The sequence below is a fragment of the Marmota marmota genome, unplaced genomic scaffold (assembly GCF_001458135.2).
Source record: "Marmota marmota marmota unplaced genomic scaffold, marMar, whole genome shotgun sequence".
NCBI classification, from domain to species: Eukaryota; Metazoa; Chordata; class Mammalia; order Rodentia; family Sciuridae; genus Marmota; species Marmota marmota.
This window is the reverse complement of record NW_025999864.1, coordinates 1,733,951-1,751,965: the sequence shown is the minus strand read 5'-3', so window position 1 is coordinate 1,751,965 and position 18,015 is coordinate 1,733,951. Positions and strand designations below refer to the sequence as shown.

At 36.1% G+C, this 18,015-nt stretch overlaps 1 protein-coding gene across 6 annotated transcripts in view; it reads left to right on the top strand.

Moving 5' to 3' along the window:
• The window catches only part of Slc16a9 (solute carrier family 16 member 9), a 58,371-nt gene extending 41,704 nt beyond the window's left edge, over positions 1 to 16,667 (top strand). For 5 of the 6 annotated variants that reach the window (XM_015504686.2, XM_048814014.1, XM_048814020.1 and 2 more), the window contains 3 exons: positions 8,350 to 8,445; positions 12,789 to 13,706; positions 14,037 to 16,667. In XM_015504686.2, coding sequence (XP_015360172.1) covers positions 8,350 to 8,445; positions 12,789 to 13,706; positions 14,037 to 14,215 — 1,193 coding nt within the window. In that variant the 3' untranslated portion in view covers positions 14,216 to 16,667. The remainder of the gene's footprint in view (positions 1 to 8,349; positions 8,446 to 12,788; positions 13,707 to 14,036) is intronic. The other variant, XM_048814036.1, reaches the window with a different exon arrangement.
• Positions 16,668 to 18,015: the final 1,348 nt, after the last annotated feature.

The following is an 18,015-nucleotide window of genomic DNA, read 5'->3' as shown; positions in this document are numbered from 1 at the left end:
AATCACCAGACTCTGTGAGGTGGTACATGCTGGTAATCCCAACTAAGGCAGGAGATCTTGGGCAACTTTGCAAGACCTTGCATCAAAATAAAATAAGAAGAGCTAGGGCATGGTGTAGTGGTAGAGTACTTGCCTAGCATGTACAAGGTCCTGGGTTTAATCCCCAGTACTAAAAATGAAAAAAATAAAAAACAAAATCACTGGACTCTATTCCTAACAGCTGTTGAAATTTGAAAAAGATGACCTATAACTTCCAAAAGTTTCATCTAAGTATCTGAAAGAACCTAATTTTGTTTACTACCAATATTCTTTTTTACTTGGAAATATTTCCCCAATAATGAGTACTGGAAATTATAGCAGCTAATATCATTTACACTTTGTGTGTGTGGGTGTGGTGCTGGGGCATCAAACCCAAGACCTTATGCATGCTAGGCAAGCCCTCTACCACTAAGCTACAGCCCAGCACCACCACCACCTCTTTTATTTGGCCAAAGAACCAAGGAAAAATACAGGCATTATACCAACTATCATGTTTTTGTGTTTAAACTAAATATCAGGGTCTAGAGAAATGAAAGTTGGATGGGCCCCTTGGCCCAGTGGACCTATTATTAATAAGACCTGAGTCAGATCCCATATATTACCTGGCACTCAAAGGAGCCCACTCCAAGAGGAGGCCTTGTAAACTCCTCAGGTCCTTAGTTAGCAATGTCAACCCATTCATTCTGTATCCATCAATGCACAAAAGAATTTTCACTTTCCCCAGTATATAAATAAATAAGATGCGATAGCTATCTTCAGGGGAGAATTCAGATTGTCATTACTTACATACCTGTCATAGTGCCTACTGTAATATCCTTCCTTCCAAATCCTGGCCTCTTCTTAAGTTAAGGGTTCTGAGTCAGAAAACAGGCCCATGTTTGATAGGTGGTGAATCCCAGAGATTAGGAGGAAGCGATCACTTTATGAAGCAAACAGTGGACTTCAGGACAAGAGATGTAGGTTCTATGACCTTGAAAAAGCCTTTTAATATTCATGAATGACCTTCACTTCATCTGTGAAGACTGGCTATGAATCCTACCTCATATGGGTCTTGTGAGGGCTAAAGGAAGTCAAGCAACGTTAATAACAATAAAAAAGTAAAAGAATTGAGTTGGATTTCAATGAATGAAAAAATAAATCATTCACTCTGGTAATTGTTAGGGTCCTGCGAGCTATTTCTTGCTAGTGTATTATTAATACTTACTCCCATGATTGGCTTCTTTGTGGTTTTACTTTTTTATATGTTCATGATACAGGGCTCATAGAATATTTGTGGGACAGAGAAATGGGATAATGATGTACAATACCACTTCCATTCTGTCACTATTTGAAGTAATGTATCCAGTTGAAAAAGAAATGGCAGGAAATTACTATACAGTCAAATTTCTCATCTCCTTTCTGTATCATGAGCTCCTTAGGGGAAAAAAAAACAAGAAAAGTTCAGTCTAAACGTAGCATTTACTGAACCCAAGTTTTGCGAAGAATCATACTCTAAGAACTCTCATGTGTGTGTAGTGAGCTAGATGGCTTCATAAGACAGAGGGTATAGCACAGGCAAAGAGCTAATGCTAACAGGCAGGCTCTGGGGTCAGACCATGGGCTGCCTTAGCCAATTCCTAGCTGTCAGTCTGTAAACATGTTTCATGACTTCTATTTCTTCTATTTTCTTGTTTGTTTTGGGGTAGTGTGGATTGAACCAGTGAGATATATCCCCAGCTCTTTTTATTTTTTATTGCAAGATAGGGTCTCCTTAAGTTGCCAAGACTGATCTTGAACTTGCAATGCTCCTGTCTAAACCTCCAAGTTCACTGGGATTGCAGGCATGTGCCACTGCACCCAACTGTTCCTTAATTCTTAATTTCCTTTCTGACTTCAAGACTATGGCAGCAATTTTGGCTGTCCAAGAGGCTGTATTGAATCATAAGTATTTGTGTAATCGATTAAAGAATATTAAAAAAGAAATCAAACCTATATTGGATATCTAATTTCAACCTAAAAGGCCAAAATAATTACTAAAGTATATTAACTGGCATAATTCTCTTTAATAGTTGATCTTTTAAAAAACATGTTATCTTTTAAAAATATGTTATCCTGTTTAGGTTTTTTTCTTTTTCAGCTCAAATAAAATTGTGTCTAGTTTTCAAATAACTGTAAGCCTTACAGTCAATCCTGGTAATTTAGACTCCTATTTTCTCAATAACTTTACTAAATCAGAAGAAGACAGTGTGGTGTGAGACTGGAGATTAGATGGGACAGGGGATGGTAATGTAGAAAATGTACCATTAGTGAATTGCTGAAGTCTCTTTCTAATAATTTTTTTTTCTGAAAAGCATAATTCCAAAGTAATTTGTTTCTGCAGAATTCTCTTTTCTGTGGAATATATTGTCTCTTGGCTGCTTGATTATGATTTTCTTAATACCCCCTTCTTGATTTTTGGAAAAATCCAATTTCTTTTCCTTATTCTTCCTTCATTTTCTATCTTTCCTTCTCCCTTCCTCCCTCCCTTCTTTCCTTCCTCTCTTTTTGGTACCAGGGATTAAACCCAGAAGCACTTAACTATGGGGAGGTCACCATTACCTCACCAGGGGGTCCTTTTTCTTGCTCAGGAGGGTATAAGCCACTGGAGAAAATAAGTCAGAAATAATTAGTGAAAAAATAAGAAACAGAGTCAGAATTATAGTTTTGAAGCAGAGTGCCTGAGAGATCCAGTCTACACAGGAGCTGGAGCTGGACAATTAAAATTTGGCTCCCGTGATTTATTTAAGGGAGTACATCAAAGGCAGGGATAAGGTTTCAGGGGTGGAGTCTTGCTTCTCTAAGCCCTGCAGTCAGCAGGTTGATTGGCATCTTGGCAGGTCACACCTATCTCTGAGAGGCTGTGTGGCTGTACCAGGTTACCCCATCTCCAGTGCTGTGTGGGACCAGGCAGAGCTGAATAGAAATTCACATGTATTTGGGCTATCTTACCTTGTGCGATTGCCACGGGAAGTTACCAAATACCAGATGTTCCTATTCAAAGGCTACAATGCCAGTGTAGTTCACACATAGCCCATGGATGGCTCTCAACACTTAATCACTAAGCCACATTCCCAGTCCTTTATATTTTTAATTTTAAGACAGAGTCTCACTGAGTTGCTAAGGACCTTGTCAAATTGTTGAGTTTGATCTTCCTTAATTTTCTTGATATCTGTATAATCCACTGATATAGAAGGAGAAAAACTCATTTTCATCTGACTTTCTTACTCTAATTGTGGCAAAAGTAGAATTTTACAAGCCTCTCCTCCACTCCTCCTTTTAAATGGTTATATCATTAAAGATAGTCTTTGATCATCATGGATATGCAGTTGTAGTAAGGAACTAAAATTTTCTAATACAATCTGAGGTTAAATCTATACAATGCCATAAAACTATAGAATTATAAATGTAACACAATAAGTACAATAGTGAAATGAAAGCAGCATTCAGCACTGGTGTACTATGTATGTGCAGGAAGAGGGTGTGGAAATGTAAAGGAGTCTTAAAGGACAGCTGAATATCCATTGGAAGGGTAGTTTGAGGAAGACATTTCAGAGCCCAGATGCTTAGAAGCATGAGATAGAATGGATAACAGCAGTCTTTCTCTCTCTCTCTCTCTCTCTCTCTCTCTCTCTCTCTCTCTCTCTCCACAAGTCACATGGGGAACTCTAAATATATCAAAGCATGGTGCACAATAGAGGCCTGATGAGAAAAAGTTTTATGTAGTCTTTATTGCAGGAGCACTATGTAATGAGTACCGCTGGGATGCAGCTTAGGTTGGCGGGGACAGCATTGGAGGTTGAGACAACTACTAATTAGGAGGCCATAGTCAGATCAGAAAAGCTGGAGGAGGTCAGCTGAGGCAGTAGCAGTGCAGAGAGAGATGATGGTGGTTGATAATGCAGAGAGTGGGTGCGAGAAACAGCTGGATGTGCTAACCTAAATAACAATCAGAGAGAGATTCTCTAAAGATCAATTAAGCTTATTTGAGAGTATACTATCATTGAAATGGGGATATTCATGCCGCAGAAAATGATGAACATATTTAAGGAGGTTGAAGGAAGGGGAAGTTTTTAAAGGTGAAATGAGGAGGATTATATAGGATTTTTGGAACAAGGATCCTTGGCTACAAGAATCAATAACAAGGGTGGCATCTGTCCAGTTGTTGGGCAGATGTCCTTGCAGAAGATTTTCCTCCTTCCTTCCTTTCCTTCTCTCCCTTCCTTCCTCCCCTGCTCTCTCTCCTTCCCTCCATCTCTTCTTCCCTTCCTTCTTTCTTTCCTTCCTTCCTTCCTTCCTTCCTTCCTTCCTTCCTTCCTTCCTTCCTTCCTTCTTTCTTTCTTTCTTTCTTTCTTTCTTTCTTTCTTTCTTTCTTTCTTTCTGGTTCTCATGGCCTTTTTGCAGAGTTGTAGATCTGGCAGTATCTTTTGTGAATAGTTCTTGCATTCATGCATGAGATCCTCTCTTTTATAACTTCCCACCTTTATTTAGTTTCCGGTTATACATGGACAAAAGTGACTCTTTTTTTTTCTGACATCTTTTATAAATATGAGGAGATGGGGAAAAGGAGGCCTCTGGAATTGTGGTCTTACCCAAAGATGTGTGAAATCAAACAAAGAATGCGGAAAATAAATGTTAGAACATCTAACTAGATTTAGTTTTAATTATTTAAGCAAAGGGAAACAATTTTATTTAACTCATGTTTTATGCTTTGAATTGTCAGCAGTGTGGACATTTTATTTTAAAATTATGCTTCTACTGGATTTCGATGCTCATCAATTTTTTGAGTCTGATCAAAACTGATTAGGACCAGGGAACGCTTTAAAGCAGTAGTTACCAGATGTTTTCATCTTACTTTCTTATTTAGGACCTCAAGGAGCTTTTGATTATGTGGATTATATTTTTCTTTATTCTATAAGAATTTACTGCATACAAGATAAGAAATTTAAAAAATATTTGCTTAGTAATTCATTTAAAGAAAGCAAACCCAGTACATGTTAACATAAATAACACATTTATTATATGAAATAACTCTGTTTTCTAAAACAAAACAAAATTCAGTGAGAATTTAGTAAGAAGAATGTTTTTGTTATTGTTGCTTTTTTGTTTGTTTGTTTTGTTTTATTTTGTTTTGTAGTGCTAGGGGTCAAATCCAGATCCTGGGTTTGCTAGGCAGGTGCTCTTTCACTGGGCTACACCCCCAGCCTGAGAAGAGTGGTATTGTTTTCAAACTTTTGAAAATCTCTTAGTACCTAATTTCATAGAAGACATGGATTCTCATATGTATACCAGTACTGACTCTGTTGCAATATGTTTTTTAACTCATGTTTTATGCTTTGAGTTTTATGAAGAAAATTTGATCTTACAAAAAGATGTAGGTAGAAAAGGGAAGTGTCTTTAATAGCTTTTTCAGTCAAGTGGACATATTCTTTGATACTATATGAAAATTCTGTAGGAGATAGTTTCCTAAAAGATTAATTGCAATGTACACCTGATACCACATCAGTATACATTTTTGTACTTTGTTATATTAACCCCATTTATTTTGTAACTTGATTATTTTTTTCAAACTTGACTTTATAACAATTATTATTATTTATTTATTATTTATTTGAAAAACATTAGTTTTCTAAGTAATGCAAGAACTTAAAAATATTAAGATATTTCATTTTTACATCAAAAATCACTTTCGTTAACATTACCAACAAGCTCATTAGAAAATCTTTATGTGTTGGAAAGCTATAAAATTCATGGTGCAAGATACAAGTTTTCTAAAATTCTATTTTTTTAAACTGGAAAATTTGGCTTTTATCACTGGTGGTAATTGCTGTCGCTTGCTTCCCTTGTTAGTCCATTTTTAAGGAAATATCTGCCAAATACACAGAGTGAATAATCACAGTTTATTTATTAGACATTGTACAAATAAAAAACACAGGGTTATATAAAAAAAAAACAGTGGCTATTTTAGCTGGCTACTGAAACAATTGCTTAAGTGTTTGTCTTTAGAGCAATTTTTATAAAACAGGCGAAGGATTTAAAGCAATTTTGTTTGATTTCACTGTGAGTGTGTGGTGGTAAAGCCTATGAGATATGAAGTTTGGTACAAATACCTTGATTTCTGCTAAGTCTTTTGCAATTTTTTGCCATCTTTTTTCTGTACCATCAGCATAAATATGAACACAGTGAAAAAAGTAAACAACATCTTGGCATTCTTGTAACAATATTTTTGGCTTCATGGACTCCATGAGTGCATCTCAGAGACTGTAGTTCTTCACAACCTCTCTTTAATAACTGTTGGCTTAAGATCTTCCTAATAGAGGTATGAGAGTAATGTGCTACTTTCTGCATTTCTGAAAACTTTGAAGAAAATGCATTTTAAATTTCTGCTCTGTTAAAAAAAAATAAATAGCATAAACATTAGGAAAATGCTATTAAAAGCACAAAGAAAATAACTGGAAATACAGAGTACATAGTATTACAAAATGCTAAGAATTCTAAATCAGTTATCTTTTGAGATTTTCATGCATTGTTAAAAATAGTTTCCATTAATAATGGAATATAGTTTCCATTAATAATGCAGTTGAGATGATTTCTCCTTGAGTGCATTGCAACTTCTGGAAATCAGTAAAATTCAAGAATAAATTTAAAAAAACAAATGCAAAAAGTGAAATAATCTTATTTGACATCCATGAACTTGAAATTATTTTTCAAAAATTCTATGTAACCTAAGGTTAAAAATTTAAAAGTTGTTGTCTCAACATTGTGGGCATTGGCATTTAGAAATCTGAAATGTCTTTTTTCATGTCTCCAATGCCACATATTTAATAGAACCCTGACAATCAAATCACAGAAAATTAAATCCATTTCTCCTCCAAAAGCATTCAAAAAGAGTCTCAGTTAAGGTTGACACTTTCTGGTTTCACAAAATTGACTTTTTAGAACTAGTATTACTTTACATCATGAAGTGTTTTATATGTTGTAATGACAGCTGTATAAATTAATCCAATTAATGTTTAAATCAGTGAGATTTTTCCCCCTCAAACATACAAAAATAAAGTATTATGGTACTGAGGATTGAACCCAGGAGCACTCTACTACTGAGCTATATCCCCAGTTATTTTGTAAAATTGTTATTGTTATTATTATTATTATTATTAATTACTTTGAGCAGGGTCTTGCTTTAATCCACCTGCTTCAGATTCCTGCATCACTGGGATTATAGCCATGCACCACTGCCCAACCTGGAAAAGATCTTAATTCACTTAATGGGTCATGGTTAAAATTCAGTTTTCCGCTTGGCTTAGAGTGAGCCTCAAAGTCATAATGTTGAAAAAGACAGGCAAAACGTAAATGCATTAGAGAAAAAGGAGAATTTTGTGAAAAATAAACTGGGGTTATCAGATACTTCATAGAGAGAAAAAGATTATGCTAACAAACAATGTAATATAATCTGGAGATAAATATCACCCTTAAGACTCAAGAAGGGAAATTTAGTTGTAAGATTTTTTTAATAATGAAAAATTTCAAATTTACAGGACATTACAGAATAGTATAGCAAATAATCATAAATAACCACTACTTAAATTTAACAATTTTTAGTATTTTATCGTATTTGTTTTTTTACACCCAAATTTGCTTTAGACTAAATTAAATGCATCATCACCAATGCTTCTTCTAAGTTATAAAGTGTGCATCCCTAAAAGATGAAGACTTACAAATATTAATTGTTCTGTTATGAGATGATTGAGCACCCCAGAAGTACTGCCTGAGACCTTTGCTTTGCAGACTGGGTGATAAGCCAAGTTCCAACAAAATAGCTTTTGAAAAGGGGTTATCTAGAAACTGTTTAGGGTACCTAGAGGAGTAACACTGAGTTAGAGGCATTGACTTGAAAGAAAAACAGATACTCAATGGGCAAGTTTGGTTAAATTTTACTAGTTGGTGTATATTTGAACCATTTTCTCTGTCTCCTCATAATGTCTTAAATGACATTTGCATGATTGATTTATGCTTTAGAAATTAGATTTTTAAAAATTTGACCCTGACCTTAAGATAGGTGTAGGGTGAAAACTGCCCAATTTTTTCATTGGGGCATCAGAAGTAACACAGATGGAGGGGTCCAAGAACCTGAACTCTGAGGTTTTATCCAGCAGTAGCAATGTCCTGTTGGAAATACTTGGTTATTTCTTTCTTCTTTCTTCCCTATTTCTTTTTTCCGATCCTCTCCTTTCCTTTTTTTTTTTAATTGAAGTATTTCAATCTGTCTTAATATGTGTAATATATTCTTATGCTTAGGTCTCGGATGTGGCTTATTATACACTGCAACAGTGACCATTACGTGCCAGTATTTTGACAGCCGACGGGGCCTTGCACTTGGCTTGATTTCAACAGGTACACTTTCAAAATAAGTACAATGTTACCACTAGTCATCCCTCTAAACAAAAGTTACCAAGCACAGATATGTTCAACCAACCACTACCCAGCTAACAATCAGGTAGCAAAACTGTTGTTTACTCTACTCCTAGAAGGAAATTTCATTTTCCACTGTAAATAGAGGAGTAACTTTCAAAGAAGCCCTAAAATCACTGGGTATTGTGGCACACACCTGTAATCCCAGCAACTTGGGAATACGAGAAAAGGAGAATGGCAAGTTTGAGGCCAGCCTCAACAACTTAGCAAGGCCCTGAGCAACTTAGTGAGACTCTGTTTCAAAATTTAGGAAAAGGGGCTTAGGATATAGCTTAGTGGTAAAGCACCCCTGGGTTAAATCCATAGTACTGAAACCAAACAAGCAAACAAAAACCCCACTAAGATGCATATATGAAAATTCTGGGGCATTGTATGTACAACATCATATATAAAAAGGAAGCTTATGGGCCCAGTATATTGAGAGCCCCATGCTGGGAGGGCTTTGCTAAGAGAAGCAGAGAATGCTGTATAGAATGCTTATTCTTGAGAAGGAAAATGAATATTCCCAGAGCCACTGTCAGAGACTGCTGGCCGTCTCTACACCTCAGAAATAGCACAGTGGTGTTTTACTTTTCAGATTATTCTTTAAACTGTTTAGTGAACTTAGCAAATTTTTTGTGGCCAATATTTTATGAGCATCTTGAGAGGATATAGCTGTCATCAAAAGCTGTAAGTTTACATAAGCTAATTGTTCATAGGCAGTATTCCTTAGAGATCAGACTTCAAGATAGGCTGAAGAACTTCAGTATTTATTCTGGCAACAGGATCCACACTATTTTTTGTTAGTATTGCCACCTAGGAACAATAAGATTTGTGGTTCAACTGAATTGAGTTGAATATTTACCCCCAGTAGTCCTATCTCCCCACCCCCCATGCTGGGGATTGAACCCAGGTATGCTCTACCATGAAGATACATTTCTAGTCCTTTTTCTTTTTTCGTTTTTTTATTTTGAGGCAGGATCTTCTAAGTTGCTCAGGCTGGCCTCAAACTTGCTATCCTCCTACCTTAGCCTCCCTGGTCTCTGGGATTGTAGGCCTGCGATATTGTGCCCACTTACCCACAGCAGTTTAAGGAAGCATTGCCAGGTGGGAAATGTGAACCATGGTCCAGGAGGAGACATGTCCAGAGTCTGAGGACATGGTTAAAGCAGAAATGGGAGAAGAAATCCAAAACACAGATGATGGGGAAATCAGAGCAGTTGGAATGCAGTTTAAAGAACCTGTCAGTGACCTGAACTGGTCAGTATCCCCACATGTACACAAGAGGGTGAGAGTAGGCATGGAACTTAAAGGACAAAAGATATCACCTGAATGGTATGTTTTTTTTGTTTGTTTGTTTTGTTTTTGTTTTGTTTTTTTTGTGGAGGCAAAAAAATAGACCCTGGAGCCAGACTGCCGGATTTTGAATCTTGATTGTTACTCACTAGCTGTCTGGTGTTGGATCACATACTTAACTATTGTGTTTTTCCATTTTCTGAATTAAAAAATGGGGATAGTGCTACTAGCCATCATATTAAGTTATTAAAGATAAAAAGGAGTGTATGTGTAAGACACAGGGTGAGGGTTCTAAAAGTACCAGTCATTAAAATTGACTGAGGTTTCCCTTAATGACCAAATTTACTTGTGTTGAAGATGTTGGAGATTGCATGCTGTGAAAGTGACTTTTGCTTTTCACTCAGTCTAGATGGCAGGACACAGGGGCTGTGCCTCATTGAATCAAAATGGAACAATTATGAACATTCAGATTTGAAGGCATTTTCAATTTCAGCTCAGGAGAGCTAGGTGAGGTGAGATTAAGAAGAGGCATGAATCTTCCTTCAGTGAAAGTAATCTACCTTCAGGCAAGCAAAAGAAAAGTCACTGTAGAATTTTTTTTAATTAAAAAGAAACCGCAAATCAAAATATCTTAAATATTTTGATTTAGTTGAAATGAAGAAAAATGTAGGCAGAAAACAAAATTTTGGGTACACCATCTTTCTCTGTGGTAGACAGGGGTTGGTAAATGGACGCCCAAATATCAATTCTGTTGCACTGTTTTTTATATGCCTCAGGAGCTAAGAATGGTTTTGACATTTTCAAAAATCAAAAGAAGACTATTTCATGGCACATGACAATTATATGAAATTCAGTGTCCATAAATAAAGTTTTATTGAAATTCAATTATGCTCCTTCCTTAATGGATTGTGTCTGGCTATTTTCATGCTTCACTGGCAGAGCTGAGTATTTGGACAGGTTTTATAGAGACCATAATGCCTTAAATATTTACTCTCTGGCCCTTTACAGAAAAAGTTTACTGACCTGTGGTGCCAATGAGTTAATCAACACATGAGTTTGATTAACTCATGTTTCTCAGTCATGCTGTTTCAGTTTCTCTGAGCACCAATTAATATTTTCCCTCTTTGTAATAATGTAAAACCTAGACGAGAATGAAAGCAAAATTAGTGTTTTATTTCGCTTAGTTCTTTACATGACCATTTTTCCAATTAGGTTGTTCTTTTTGAAAATTTAAAATTAGAGTCTTATAGTTTATAAAATTGCACAAGGAAATTCTTAGATTTCTGTCCCTTACCCTGAAAGAATTCCTGCATCTTTTAAAGCCATAGCCATGTTCTTGTGGGATGTAGCCTGAGGTGTATAGTTTGATTTTTTCCCTCATCTGTCATATAATTAGCATATCATAGGTATCTAATAAGTATCTATTTGATATGTTTTCTTATATTTCAAGATGTTGGCAGATTAACTTGGTTGGCAAACAATGAGAAAGTTATTTTTTTCTTGATTAAGGTCAATACATAGAACATTCCAAACACCAAGAACTTTTTAAAGTATATAATGGTGTCACATTTTGTTAGAATCTGTACAAAGTTAGTGGTAGGGAAAAATCATAATTGACAGTTAATGGATGCTAATGTAGAACAATGGTCCATGTAGTTGCCCTGCTACATTCAATCATTTTAATTTGTCATGTTCCACTTTTACAAAGATAAAGAGTTAAATTTTTCTTCTATTACTCTCAACAGTCAGTAAAGTTCTACAGTAGGAGGAAAAATGCAAGGGCACTTACTCTACCACCAATGGTACTATTTCAGCTGCCAATACATTAACCTGAGTCATCAATTAATGTCTGCATGAAAAGAATTATTTCCTCCTTTGGGAATTAAGGAGTAAAGTAGAAAGGGACAACTGAGGTCTCTAAGAAAACAAATTTCTTACAACTCCATGACACTGAGCTATTCAGTTATTTATAAAATCAAGTTTTTTAAAAAATAACATGGGTTCTTACAACAAGCATGTCCATGTCATCATTTATGTGTCAGAGCATATTTCCACTTGTGTCTTGTTGGGGTTATAATATAATTTGATAGATATCCATTTTAAATATATGGTCAAATTGTGTAGACTTTTAAAAAACTGATCTGTTTATATTTCTCCTGCTTTTTCATATGACATTTTCCAATGATACTTAAATTTTAAAATACTTGATGTTTAACTAAAACCAAAATTAGAACCAGATGAGAACAGTACAAATTAATTGAGTCAATATAACTTGGCATTCTGGTGTGTTTAGTATGATTAATGCTGAAAAGGAGGCATATATGTCCTACTACATGATATACAAAACACCACACTTTGTAATTAAAATACTGTATCAAATTCTACTTTACTCTTCTCCAAATTTTGTAATGTGTTAAAATATGAATCAGTCATTCTAGTGATTTAGTAATGGATTTTAGCTAAAAAACCACTATAAATATCCTAAAACTAAGCTGTATTTTTCGTCTCAAAAATAAAATATGAAAATTTGCTTTTTCAGTGGCGATAAATACATGTCTCATGGGGTTTGGCACATAATAAATGCAAAAAGTAGTTACATAATGATATTTGTTAAGAATATGGGCTCCTGGAATCAGACCAATTGAGGATGAATCCTACTCATTATTTATAGCTTTGTGATCTCTGGCAAATTTCTCAAGCTTTCTAGTCCTCAGTTACTTCATCTGTAATTTAGAGATAATAACAGGAACTACTCAACAGGATTATTTAAAGGATTAAATAGAAAAAACTATTAGCAGAATTATATAAACATTGTATATCAGTATTACTGTTGTTGCAATTGTTATCTTTAATATTCTTGTGATTTTAACATGGAGGTACCTATGAATATCAGAGTAAATATAAATCGAATTGTGATAAATACTAATGTTTGTGCTGAGAGCCCCAAATTATAGGAAACTAAGACTAAACAACCCCCATTTCCCTTTCAGGTTCAAGTGTTGGCCTTTTTATTTATGCAGCCCTACAGAGGATGTTGATTGAGTTCTATGGACTAGATGGGTGCTTGCTGATTGTGGGTGCTTTAGCGTTAAATATATTAGCCTGTGGCAGTCTGATGCGACCCCTCCAGGCTTCTGATTGCCCTTTACCTGAAAAAACAGGTCTGGAAAATGTGGCAGAGACATACTCCATTTACAGTGAAAAAGAAAAGAACCTGGAAGAAAACATTCACATTCTTGAAAAGAGCTATAGTAGCGAGGAAAAGTGCAAGGGCACTTTGGCCAATGGTGACTGGAAACAGGACAATCTACTTCATAAAAACTCCACATCAATGACTCACACAAAAGAGCCTGAGACATACAAGAAGAAAGTTGCTGAACAGACATATTTTTGCAAACAGCTTGCCAAGAGGAAGTGGCAATTATATAAAAACTACTGTGGCGAGACGGTGTCTCTCTTTAAAAACAAAGTATTTTCAGCTCTTTTCATCGCTATCTTCCTTTTTGACATTGGAGGGTTTCCACCTTCATTACTTATGGAAGATGTAGCAAGAAGTTCGAATGTGAAAGAAGAGGAGTTTTTTATGCCTCTTATTTCCATTATAGGCATTATGACGGCAGTTGGCAAGCTCCTTTTAGGAATACTGGCTGACTTCAAGTGGATTAACACCTTATATCTTTATGTAGCTACCTTAATAATCATGGGCCTGGCCTTGTGTGCAATTCCATTTGCCAAAAGTTATGTCACATTAGCAATACTTTCTGCGATCCTGGGGTTCCTTACTGGTAACTGGTCCATCTTTCCATATGTGACCACGAATACTGTGGGAATTGAAAAACTAGCTCATGCCTATGGAATACTGATGTTTTTTGCTGGACTTGGAAATAGCCTTGGACCACCAATTGTTGGTAAGATATTTCTCTTCAAGTCAATTCACTTTTACTATTCTTCATTGTGACATCTCCAGATAAAAAAATACAGATTGTGATAATAGTGCAGATTTGCACAACATTATTCAAGATCACTTTGATATAGTTGAGGAACCAAACATACTTTCTCCGGCGTGGCCCCCATTCTTTATTTGGGAGAAATGTCTGCCCACCCATGTTAGAAGTAAGTGGGGTAACATATAGAAAATTTTCCTAATCCTAACTGCATATAAAATTGATGAACTTGGATATGGGGTTGGTATTCGTACTATTTCTATGAGACTCACTTTTTTCTTACTGTCATTTCAGGTTGGTTTTATGACTGGACCCAAACCTATGACATTGCATTTTATTTTAGTGGCTTCTGTGTTCTGCTGGGAGGTTTTATTCTGCTGCTGGCAGCCTTGCCATCCTGGGATACCTGCAACAACAAACTCCCTAAGCCAACTCCAACAACATTTTTGTACAAAGTTGCTTCTAATGTTTAGAGGAATATTGGAAGCCATTCTTTTGCCATTTTATACCATAGAGCAAAACATATTTTTTAAAAATTCTCAAGCAAATTCTCTACAGTTAAAGACTGTTTTCTCACAACAAAATTTCACTGTGGCTGACTCTGAATGTGGATTTTTTTAAAACAGATTTTATTCTTTATGTACTGTATGTGTAGCCTCTGTCTCCTATATGTTTCCCCTCCCTCCCTCCCCCAAAGTAGACTATTCTGTTCTACTATTATTCATTAGTTTTTCATATTGTAAAACATTTGACCAGCCTCTGAAGATTTTCTCTGCGTAAAGAAGTATAAATTCTTTGCCAACCCCCCTTAGTTCCACTACAAAACACCCAGAGGGCTCTCTTCAATTTTAAAATTGATGCCTGCTGGGTGTGGTAGCACACACCAGTTATACTTTCTGGAACCCAGGAGGCTGAGGCAAGAGCATCTTGTGTTCCAGGCCAACCTGGACAACTTAGTGAGACCTTGTCTTAGAATAAAAGATAAAAAGGCCTGGGATGTAGCCCATTGTTAAAGTATCCCTAGGTTCAATCTCCAGTATCCCCCAAAATCAAAAATAAAAATAAAAAAAAAAATAAAACTGATGCAAGCCTCATGATGGGAGATGTATGAAGGTCACTAGGAAGTAAATGACTTCCTTCTCTGTTACACCTGCTGCTAGTCAGTAGAAGACATCAAAGCCATTTCATTTCCGGAAATAAAAGTGGTTATAAAACCAACTTTAGGCCAGGCATGGTGGTGCATGCATGTAATCCTCATGACTCAGGAAGCTGAGGCAGGAGAATTGCAAATTCTAGGCCAGTCACAGCAAGTTAGTGAAAGCCAGTCTCAAAGTAAAATATAAAAGACTGAGGATATAGCTCAAGGGTTGAACACCCCTGGGTTTAATCTCCAGTACTATCAAACAAACAAACAGACAGAAAATAGCATTAAAACTTGCAGTGGAACAAACTGATCACTTAAAAAAAATTTAAATTATAGTCATCAGTTTCCATTATTCTGTTTTATTTACCTTGAACTACTCACATGGTGTTTGGGGCCCATGGTGCATCAACTGTTTTGATTCCTAAGGTGTTTGCTGAGATGCAGGCAAACTCCAGCAGCAGCCACCAGAGCCCTTCTTCATGGCTGTCCACTAGAACCTCACTCACTTGTGTTTGTCATCATCCATTCCGCTGACATTTCACAAGAAGTGCTGATTTTACCCATTTCCAAATTGGAAATGTATTTTTTTAACCATTCCTCCTAGCAAATAGGAAATATCCATTTGCTTTGGGCACAGTGGTGATGGATTGCAAACCTTTGCATAACTTCCTGAAAATGCATTTATTTGCTACTATCAGATCTTACCACTATCATTTTTTAATTCAAGGGCAGAACTAAAAAGTGTGTGGTGTGTGTATGTGCATGTGTGCGTGCATGTGTGTGTGTGCTCTGAGTCTATGTGGAACATGGGAAGGTAAAAAAATCCTGATAAGTTGATACCCTTTCCAATCTCACTTAATCTTAAGAACAATGTTCTAGAAAGAAAATAATGTTTAATAAATTGATAGTTTTTCCCTCTAAAGAAATGGGGTTTTAAACTTTGGCATGTATCTGAATCTCCTATAGATCCTTCAAAAATTATAGGGACATGGATATGCTTAGAAATTTTAATTCTGAATGTTTTAATTCTGTAAGTCTATTTGGCTGTGGCCAAGCATCTCTATTTCTAACAAACTCTACAAATGATTCTAATAATAAGGCCTGGGTTGCAAATGACTGTTAAAAAGATCGACAATAAGTAGACATTTATTCTCTTAAAAAAACAAAACAAAACCACAAGGTCTGAGGTTTTTATAAATAGCCAAGTATTCTTTAAACAGAATCCTTCCCATTGTGCCAAAATTGTCTTTTCATTTCTTTTGAAATACATGATTATTTTTGTACTTCTGTCTTGCCTTTCTTCAAAGGCATCTGAGGCACTTTATTAATCTGAGCCCTCGCAACACCTCTGTGAGGTAGGTAAATAGTACTTTCCTGTGTAGTAAACCTGGAGTATGGAGAATTCATAATTGGAGTTAATCCTACTCAGTATGCAATAAAGGGGCTCCAAGTCCTCTTGGACTTCTACTCCATACTCAGACTTCTGGAAAGTTTTCTGTACCTCATTCTTTAGTCGGTTTCAAGGTTAGCAAAATAAATGAACGAGTGACATTTAAAAGAAAAAAAAAACAGCTACATGTTTTTGTATTGAAAGTTCCTTTTTTGCCAATGTTATGTTCTAGAAAGTAATCTGAAAAAGTTTGACTTTTGTGATGTCTCTGCATTCATCAATGTTGATAATTATCCAAATGTATCCACCGTGTCTACTAATACCATTCAACGTGGGCATTATCCATTGTCTAGGGAATGAATTTTAAGTCACAATAAATATTTTTACATCAGTTTGTTTTGTATCAGTTTGGTTGCTTTCTGTCTTATTAGTTATAGTGCCACTTCACTTGAATGCAAATATACATTTCATAATGTAATTCAGACTTCCAGAATTTGATGACCAGGTAACAGAATATTCAAAAGTCAAATTGCTTAACTAATTTGATCATTGCCTGCCCCAAAGTTAATATATCAGACCTGCAGAATCCTCTTGAGGAAAAGACAGATTATTTTTAGATTCTTAATAATGATCCCACCAATCATTTAAGGCTTTTTTTTTTTTAAGATGAGGTCTTGGTATGTTGTCTAGGCTGCCCCCAAACTCTTGCCTCAGTCTCCCAAGTAGCTGGTACTACAGTGAGACAACAAGTGCATGCCACCATGAAAGCCTAAACATTTTTGGAATTCTTTTTCTTTTTTACACTACTGGGAATTGAGCCCAGGACCTACACATACATTACACAAGCTCTCTACCACTGAGCTACATTACCTTTCCATTTTCTTTAGAGACAGGGTCTCACTAAATTTCCCAGGCAGTCCTCAAACTTGCGACCCTTCTGCTAGTTATATAAATAATTATTCAGGACTTGCCCTTTTTCCTAAGATTTAGCATTCAAAAAAAATACTTAACAAAATCATATTGATTGGAATAAAATATTTCTTTTTTGACTTGAAAGATACTTTTGGACCCTGGAAGTGCCTCAAGCTGAGTTCAGGAAGTATGGTGTAGAGTTTGTCAGTCGCCCTCTGCCCTGACATTTTTTTTAGCAGTTCCTCACTCCTTTCTGCCTCCTCCCTCTCAGGATGAGCCTTAAGGAGCCAGGTGCTGATCTCATTGTCTCTAGGGCAATCTTGTTTTCAGGAGACAGTTTCAGCCACTAACTTGTAAAGGCCCCATAAGGAACAATTCCCAACTACTGCAATTCAGCATGAGGAGTTCATGACTGGATGGCAAGTGCTGATCTAGAAGTTCCATGACCTCAGGTAACCTCAACACCATCAGGATGTTCCAGGAAATGAAAGAGAGCTCTATTTTGAAGGAAATAATTCTTACTTTTACTGAGAAGGAGTAGTTCATTAAACACAAAAAACACAATTTACATTAGCAGTGCTATACCATTTTTTCTCTCTGATCAAAATCTTGGGACATTTTGCTGTCTGATTAATTTTGTCAGAAGTGCAGTTAGTAAGATCCCTCTTTGAGTTTGGAGTTAGCCCAGCCAGGTGAAATGATCAGAGACCTATGAACAAACACATGGATGCTATTTGTAAACACACTGGGGAAGGTTGTGATTCCACAAGCAGATTGCCTGGGTTCGAATCCTACCTAGTCCAGTGCCTGTAGCTGGGTGATAGTGA